This window comes from Asparagus officinalis, chromosome 9 (genome assembly GCF_001876935.1).
Source record: "Asparagus officinalis chromosome 9, Aspof.V1, whole genome shotgun sequence".
NCBI classification, from domain to species: Eukaryota; Viridiplantae; Streptophyta; class Magnoliopsida; order Asparagales; family Asparagaceae; genus Asparagus; species Asparagus officinalis.
This window is the reverse complement of record NC_033802.1, coordinates 48,280,498-48,290,151: the sequence shown is the minus strand read 5'-3', so window position 1 is coordinate 48,290,151 and position 9,654 is coordinate 48,280,498. Positions and strand designations below refer to the sequence as shown.

The window sequence follows — 9,654 nt, the reverse complement described above, 5'->3', positions numbered from 1 at the left end:
CCCCCACCCCCCCCCCCACCGCCACCCCCCCAAAAAAAACTCTCTCTCTCTTCAACACAATAATTTATATATGTAATGCCTTTCTAGTTAATGAAACAAAAGAAAACGCTAAAAATACAATGATATTCTCAAAAAGAAGACAGATGTCAAACACGAGAGGACAATAGAGGGTAGAACATCCTTAGTGGCTTAAACATAATGCACCTGTGATGCTCCAAACCTTTAGATCTTTGCAAAAGTTTTTTTTTCTTGGTAAAGTTTGGGGTGCTATGCTCTACTAGGAAGCTGCTCTTCTCACATGTAGCAACTGCTTGAAACTTGTGCCAAGTAGATAACTGATTATCCATTAAATATGCACAGTGGTGAGAAGTGTTGTGATAGCAGTTAAACGACTCAGTAGCATAAATACATTTGGTGAATAGTGTGTAAAGGCTAGTTTCATGTGAATTATAAGCCCTTTAAGTATGCTCCCATGCCCATCTAACTGAAATTAATTTAAATCAACTCAGACTAAAGGAAAACAATCATCCATTAATATGACAATCCCATTTACTTAGGGGCTTTCTTTCAGGACATTTGTAACCTACAAGTTCAATAAATAAATGCAGAAGCATTAAAAGTAGAGACAGAGTGGGACAGTTTGCCCAGACTTAAGTTTTCCAAGGAGCTAGGTACATTCAAACATGTTCTCCCAAGCATAGTCCTGCTCATCTGTGCACCATTTTCGCAAGCCAAAATGAGCTTAAAACCATGCCTCATAACATGTAAAATACTAAATAGTGAGACGAAGAACATGTCACCCAAGAATTTACATACTTCTAAACTTTGGCCTAAGTATGCCAAGCTAAAACCGATAATTTTAGCCAGGACATTAGGATCCGGAGCAAGTTGAATACACGCAACACCCGCAGTTATAGGTTTTCCAACAAGCCACAATCTGAGTTCAAATTCATGAATATATTATTAGATCCCACTAGTTTTATTCCACGCACAGTATCCATAGTTTCTTACAAGGTTTCTGATATAGATCATTAGAAGCATATCAATTGATGCCTAAAGGATAAACTGCACAAACCCTTCCCACATTTAACGCCAAGGATTAACAAACAATGCCCTTTAGCAAGGATTTTTTGGTACTTCACTGAGAATGCAGTTCGCCCCATTTCTGTCAACTAACATTAGACTGGAGTAAGGATACGGTAAGGATGTAGCCTGCTAATTAACCATGTCAAGGATTCATGTGCATATACCTACTTCAAAGAGGTCGTGTGCATATACCTACTTCAAAGCGATTATATGCAGTGTGCTTCTAAAGGCTAAACGACCTCAAAATTAGGCATCTAAATTACAAATGAAGCACTTATTGTTGAATAGCATTCATTCTTTACCTAACTGATTTTCTATGTGAAACTTGTAGCTGTCATGTCTTGTGAAACTTAGCGGGCTAGCATAATGGAATGTTCTGGAATGTAGTTTCTTCCTTGTTATCATAATTTTCCACAGGAAAAGAACTAATATGTAACCACAAAGTGTGAAGTGACTTGTGACTATAGCTTTAATTAATGAAAAAAAATTCTCTGTAAACTTGTAGCTGCCCTATCATCCACAGGACACACATTTCTTCTTTGTCAATTGAGTTTCCCTTTTTTCTAAGAGCTTCATTTATTATAAAACTTCAAACAAACTTCTAAGAAAAAAACAGGAAAGAACTTCCAGCTGGAGGATATGTTGGTGGAAGAGAGGCTCAAACCAAGAGCAACATGTGAATTTGCACAAACTAAACCAAATCATGTATCATGAATGATCAAGATCATCTAAGCCCTGGCTACATTCTCACTTTCTGGAAGCACTTGTTGTGGGGGAAATTGTTTAGATTTAGCTTTGCAGGAACGTTTATACCTGTCAGTTACATGCCTCCATCTTATTTCACAAATGAAAAATACCACTGCATGTTAGAGTAAGTCTCAACACTCATGTCCAATGATGTAAACAGAAAATATAATTACTTTTTCAAATAATAGCCTGATTGCTCCAATATTCTCTATTGATATAATAATATTACATGAGGTAATCCAAGGACATCCGCAGTCACACGTAGTACAACAATCCTCCACAAAAATATGAGATGTCCTCTTATAAGCATAGAAGCAAATAAATCTACTCTATAACATACCAGAATCTAGAAACCAGCCCACATAAAAAAAGAATCTCTATGTAGATACAAGCAAAGCAGCATGCTAGCCATATTTATTTCTCAACTATGATAAATTCCACTTCAATCAAAAGTGCAATATATTATACATAGGGCATGTTGCAAGCCATAGGGATGAAGTAGATCTACATGAAAACCTTATCAAACATTTGGAGAAGGAAAAAATAGTGGAAGAAAGCACCTCTTCAAGAGTATGCAAAAAATGGTTTCTTCCCACAGAATATATAATTGCTCGACACTGGGGACAGACTACACTTTTCTGCTTATCTTGAGAACGGGTTGAAGATCTCCTTAACCACTCTGAGAAGCAACCATTACTACATTAAAAAAAAAGTAGGGTTCATCATTAAATGATAGAAGCAAGAAAGGTTCAAATAAAAATTTGGCTAAACAAAAAGAGATCAATTACCAGAAATTGTGCAGACAAGGAGCAACGGTGACAACATCATGCCATATGTTTAGGCATATACTGCATTTTGCATGTTCGACATCTAAGGAAATCTACCGCATTCAAACAGTAAAATCATGAACCATGAACCAGCAGCAATACCCTAAAAACTAAAGGAAATGAAAATAGAATTTCTTGAAAAACTAACCTTCATACTTTTTCTTTCACGCCTCTGGGAGGGTAGAAATTCAAAAGTATAACTTAAGAACCCTGAAAAGTATTTTAAAGGAAAATATATTCAGAGAACTACTTGGTCGAAACTATTATAAGAGTAATAATATTAATGGAAAGCTATAATAACATCACAACTAACAATAAGGTATTCATGTTTTCAGAAGTATAGGTATCAGGATAAAAAACAGCAGAGGTGCGTAAATTGATCACAGGCTCAAGATTAATGACGACAGCAGAAGCCCTAACATCAAAAAACATACAGGATGAAAATGAAATATTCCATGACTACTTTTCTAAGCTAGATTCTCTGATCAGAAACACGGATCAAGCATAGAAGATAGAAACATGGCGGTTGCATAGCAAATTTCTGAGGTAATGTACAGCAAAGCTAGTGAGCTGCAACTAAATTCAAGTTTAAGCAGTATCTAATTATAACTTCAGGAATTTTATTGCATTAAACATTTAATAAATAAAAAAACAAGTGATGAAGGGCAAAATCTTGAAAAGACATGAATCATCTTTTGGGGTTTCAGTTATAGAATTATAAAACCAACAAAAGAAGAATAAGATGAAAAAGAAAAAGATTAAATCACTACCAAAACAGCACAACAGGAGAAATGCCAATTATAAAGTTCAAGCTTTTAAATGTCAGCTACCATTTCTGTGTGATATTCAGTTTTACCTCCCTTGTTCTTCAAAATGAACAGACTTGCGAGCTTAAAGATAACTTGCTGCCTTAATCCCTCATATTTGTGAGGGCACACAAGTTGAGGGATGCAGTAACACTAATGTAACTTTAAATTAAAACATATAATTCGATATAAATCTTAAAGCATAGTCAGTTAAAATAGTCTAATTTAGTTTCAGGGTTTGCTGCCCAGCAATTGTCCATACGTTAGAGCAACTTTCAATTATTGCACTATGTTATTGCATTCTGTAATCACCTAGTTTCTTGTCCACAAGGAAGCTTTACAAACCAACCTCAAGGCATTCGTATGGTAGCAGGCTAGCAGCAGCAAATCCTCCAAATTATTGCGCCAGCAATATAGTCCTTTCCTCTCAGTTTTGTGAAGGACCAACTCCTCTGGACACTCTATTTACGAAAGCTGAAAACATTCCTACTAATATAGATTTGACCAACTGTACTCCATGTGTGATACAGAAACAATGTCAACAGCAGCTCAAGTTTTATTCCAAAATTTTTGGGGTAGGATATGCCAGAACTTTAATTCTCCAATCAACTTTAATAGGGACCAGCTTATCTGCATTTCATTTGTAATACAGAAACAATGTCAACAAGAGCTCAGCTTTTATTCCAAGATTTACAGAGCAGAACATGCCAATGCTTATTCTCCATGCAGCACTAATTACCACTTCATTTGGGTATCTTGTCCATAAGAACTGATATCTTGTCCATAAGAACTGAAAGCTTAACCTATCAGGCTTATTGCTTAGGGCCAGCCCATCGCTGCATGCTCTAAAGGCATCAGTGATGATTTGAACATCAAATGGGACCAATACTTCCTTTTCACTGTAAATTTCTATCCTATTCTCAAAACTATCATTGGTTTCTTTAGTTTACAGTCAAATCAGACAAAAATGTCACAGTGGAACAATTTACTCAAATAATTCATTGGAATCATATCAATAAATCATTATGACATTATCATTATCTAAGCCTTTCCCTGTCAAGATGGCACTAGCCGAACAAAGCAAAGTCCAGAGAGCTCCAACTTTGACCCAATATTTTTGACTGCACATCAATTATGCGAGCTTGTACAATTCTATCAATTCAAGTATGAGCAAGAGAGGCCATGCCCTAAAAGAAAGGTTGTTCTATCAATTTTGTTTACGCAATTTAACTTAAAATGAACAAGGAACAGACAAAATCCACTAACAATAGGAAATAACCAAGACAAAGTGGTTTAATGATAATCTGCTATAGGTAATCATACTTGTCTCTGGCACATAGTAAGCCAAAGGAGGCATACCCAAATAAGACTTCGAGCAACAAGAAAACTATAGGTGCTACAATCAAAAGAATATTATTGCTTTCCTTGAAATACAAGATCATTCTTTTTTTTTAACCAAATTTTGATATGATACCAAGAAAAGAAGCATCAAAGCTAAAATATAAGAGATGATGACACATTCAAGAATATGGCAAAACAAATGATATTTGATTGGACTTACCTTTTTTACAGGGGCCAGAAGTAAGTTTACTTCCACACTTTATATCGACAACTTCTTCTCCAACAGCAGTTCCATCAACAATTATTTTATTTGAACTGTCAAGACAATTTAGGGAAAAGAAACAATAAGGAAATAGATGGGCAAATCAGTGAAGAGAACATATAGATTAATAGCTGAAAGTGACAGATGGTAACAGAGAGCATACAGCCAACATTGTAATTGAATCTCTGTTCTGGTGGGTGTTTCTTAGATCTTTGATGTACATATAGATTTTATGGGCATTCTTCTCAAACTGATAATATTAGGACATATAAAAGAGAATACAAGACTCCACATAAGTTAAAGTAAAAAACTAAAAAAAAAAAGAATAATTGCCTATTTCTCATCACACCATTTAATAGGTGTAGAAGTTTAAAATAAATAAAAAAATGTTTTGTTACAAAAGAGGAGTCTACACGGTGACATTGATAATAGAGTGAATCCACTTTCGAGGAAAAAAAAAGGTTAAGAAATTAGGTCTTGATACCAATCACATAGCACTCACATTCCTAATCTGTTTACAATGGAAAAATTACATCTTAACTCAAATTGTTACTTTTACGTAGGTACTTTAAACAGCATGCAAGACCCGTACCTAACAAATCCACTTCATCTCATATACATTGAGCCTGAACCCCATGGACATTAATTGCCAACACTTCTACCGATGCAGAATTCTTTCAACATGTCCTCACCTTTTGTTTTCACAGACACATGAGTTCCACCTTATGTCTGAATCTTGAAGGTAGAGATTCTGATCAACACTTGGGAGGCTTGTACATTTAATACATACTTAGCTAAAAATTTATAATTGTCACATGGCTAACCCGAGTTAAAGAAACAGTGCCTCTCCCACCAAATCATAGAGATGCTAACTAAAATACACCACCATGCTACTTTCGCTGCTCAGATCAAAATGCGTCCCAAAACCAACCTATTGCCGCACGAAAAAGTTTAACTCATTCCCAATGTTGAAGTAAAGTTCAATTACAATTTCCCTTTTAACTTCAATGAATTTAATAAGATGGAAGATGACCCAATGGGATGGAATACTAAAATTAAGGTATAAAGGGCCGATACAATATCTAAGAACAGGCGAAAAGGGAGGGAAGGTCTAAATAGGTCTTTATCTGGCCTGTAAAATCTACCTTTATAAATACCAGATCATGTTTATACAACAATACAAGGCCTTTTGTCCAATTTTTTGGGGTCAGCTACGTGAATGAATAACAGAATAATTGCTTTGACACAAAAAGGTTAACTCAAGTCATCCGCGATGTGGGAGTAAACCCTAAATGCAATTTCCACTTTCACTTGGGTGATTTTAAGTAGATATGAGACAATGCAACGATACAATGTTCAAGAACACAGTACAAGAGAAGGAAGGGTGACATAGGCATGCACCTTACCTGGCCCGTAAAATCTATCTTTATACATAGCATATCCTGTTCTACAACAACAACAACAACAATAAAGCCCTTTATCACAAATTTTTGGAGTCAACTATTTGAACCTTAGTCTTCCATTCAATTCTATTACATCGCATTTAGTTGACTATTATTATATTCTTCTTAATTACCTTCACAACCTTTTAGGTCTACATCAGGTCCTTTTGCTCCATGAACTAAATCTTATCATTCTCCTAACTGATTGCTTAGTTCCCTTCATAGTATATAACTAGCGTATCTCAATCAAATGTCTCAAATTTTATCTCTAATAGCAGCATCCTCTAATCTCCAACGAATGCACACATTCGTTATCCTACCATTTAGTGTATATCAACAAGAACATATAATGACATTCTCATTTCTGCTTTAATCATTTCTTGAGCATGTTATTTAATTGTCCAACATTCTGATTCATAAAGCATTATCAGTCTCATAGTTGTCCTACAAAATTTTCTCCTTAATCTCATAGATACTCCATGGCCACTATAACTCTAGAAGCACTCATTTATTATAACCATCTTGATTTGATTTGATGAACCACATTATCCTAAATCTCATCATCATAACAAATGATTGATCCCAGATAACAATAATGATTACTTTTAGCTATTCCTTTATCGTCCACATGTATTAGATACACATTTCTCCTTACTGTTTACTAAAGTTACATTTCATATATTATATTTTTCTTAAATAAATTCTAAATCTTTTATATTTGAGAGCTTCTCCCCATCTTCTCAGTTAGAATTATCACTTTCCTAGTCTCATCATCACTTTCTTAGCCTCATAAACTAATTCATAGCATATCATCCTAAATTTCACCATCATAACAAATGATTGATCCGAAATACCAAAAATGATTACTCTTAGCTGTTTCTCTTAAACTAATTCTTAAGCTTTTAGATTCAAAAGCTTCTCCCCACCTTCTTAGTTTAGAATTATTACTCTCCTGGTCCCATCATCACTTTCTTAGCCTCACGAATTAAAACATAGCACATCATCCTAAATCTCATCATCATAACAAATGATTGACCCTAAAATCTAAATAACAAAAATGATTACTCTTAGCTATTCCTTAATCATCCACATGTACTAAATGCACATTTCTTCTTACTGTTTACTAAAGCTGCATTTCATGTATTATGTTTTTCTTAAACTAATTCTAAATCTTTTAGATTCGAGAGCTTCTCCCCACCTTCTTAGTTTGGAATCATTGTTTTAAAAAACCTCCGCCTAGTCCGCTTAGGCGTACGCCTAGGCCTAGGCGGTACCTAGGCCGCCTAACTAACGCCTAGCGTCTAGACGGTATTTAGACTGCCTACCTAGATTTTACGAGCATTTAGGGGAGCATTGTTTGCTTACGTGGATTGCACCCTGTAAGCATTGGTTGTGATTTTATGTGTTGTAGCCTACACGTCCTCCAAACTCCATTAACCTCCAAATATGAACACCTCTACTACCTCCTCCGATCTTTAGCAAAACCTCATCGACCACCACTTAAATGAAGAAAGAAAACCGCCTAGACACCAGTCCGACATCTAAGCTTTTTATAACATTCACATTCACTATCAATTATTGTAATTAAAAACAAAAAAAGAAAACATTTTAGGCTCTAGCCTTGTTAATTATTATTTTGGCTGTTTAGTATCTAAATATGCATGATTTATTGTGGAACTAAGATTGCTATCTTTTTTTTAAAATTTATATGAATTTAATACATATTTTTATCAATTATTATAATTAAATAATTTAAAAATAATCAAACGCCTAGGCGCTGCCTAGGCGTACACCCAGGGGTCTAGGCACTAGACGCTTGCTCAAACGCCTAGTCTGCCTAGCGCCTTCTGTAATATTGTCGAGCTCCCCCGATCTCTGTAACTACTAACAAGGTAAATAGTACTTCTTAAATATCTATTTAAGCCCCGATCTCTGTAACTACTAACAAGGTAAATAGTACTTCTTAAATATCTATTTAAGTTAGTTAACAACAATAACTTAAACTTAAGAAGTGTAATAGTACTTCTTAAATATCTATTTAAGTTAGTTAACAACAATAACTTAAACTTAAGAAGTGTAAGTTAATAGTAAACTTAAGTTTAAGTTTAAGTTTAAGTTTAAGTTTAAGTTAAACTTGAGTTTAAGCTAACAGTAAACTTAAGTTTAAGTTTAAGTTTAAGTTAATATTAAGTTTTTTGTTGATGGTAAACTTAAGTTTAAATAAACAGTAAACTTAAGTTAACAATATTTTAGTTAATAGTAAACTTAAGTTTAAGTTTATTGTTAACTTAAACTTAACAGTAACTTATAAGTTAACAGTAATTTGAGTTGAGAATGAGTTTTTCACTGTTGAGATGAACTTATAATTTGAGTTGAGAAGTATAAACATACAAAGAGCTATTGTAATTGGTAAACCAAGCAATTTAGTTAATAGTGTTGGATTTTAGTGTTTATGCATAGTTGATTGAGTATATATATATTTATCTTCAAGTATCACAATTAAAAAAATAAAAAAAAATAAAAACGCTCAGAAACCGTTTAGGCGTCCGTCTAGACGACTAAGCGCTAGGCGCCAAGTCTGACGCCTAGAAGCGTCCAACGTTTAATGTAACATTATTTGGAATTATCACTTTCCTGATCCCATCATCTCTTTCTCAGCCTCATGAACTAATACATAGCATATCATGCTTTTACATGTAAAAAAGCTTATCAATTCACTTACATGACCCACCACGTGTACACATAGAAGAAACATCACTCGTGTTTTTGTTAAAACTTTTATGGTGTGTTTCGTTGGTGGTAGTTGAAGTCACATGTTTATTCTTGATGATAATCAGAACCTCAGGTCCTCCTGAAAAATTATATGTTAATATATCTATACTAACATGGAAAAACCAACTAAGAGCACCAACAATATGGTTGAGTGCTGAACAAATCCTCTATTATAGTTGTACATGAAAGGGTAAAGAACAAATTTCCTTAACTTGAAAAGATAGAGAAAAAGAATTGAAAAAGTACTTTTCTTTTCCAAGCTTTGTCCATATTATCTTTTCTTTCATACACATCATTAAATAATAATTAGCTATTCCATGTCTTCTAACATTTGACTTTATACTTTTTTCCCTTTTTTCTTGAAATTACCC

At 34.3% G+C, this 9,654-nt stretch overlaps 1 protein-coding gene across 1 annotated transcript in view; it reads right to left on the bottom strand.

Moving 5' to 3' along the window:
* LOC109824491 (E3 ubiquitin-protein ligase CHFR) overlaps positions 1 to 9,654 on the bottom strand; it is a 20,600-nt gene that overhangs the window by 9,281 nt on the left and 1,665 nt on the right. The window contains exons 3-6 of the mRNA XM_020391100.1: positions 5,028 to 5,122; positions 2,809 to 2,870; positions 2,622 to 2,713; positions 2,394 to 2,529 (exon numbers count right to left, since the gene is read on the bottom strand). Coding sequence (XP_020246689.1) covers positions 2,394 to 2,529; positions 2,622 to 2,713; positions 2,809 to 2,870; positions 5,028 to 5,122 — 385 coding nt within the window. The remainder of the gene's footprint in view (positions 1 to 2,393; positions 2,530 to 2,621; positions 2,714 to 2,808; positions 2,871 to 5,027; positions 5,123 to 9,654) is intronic.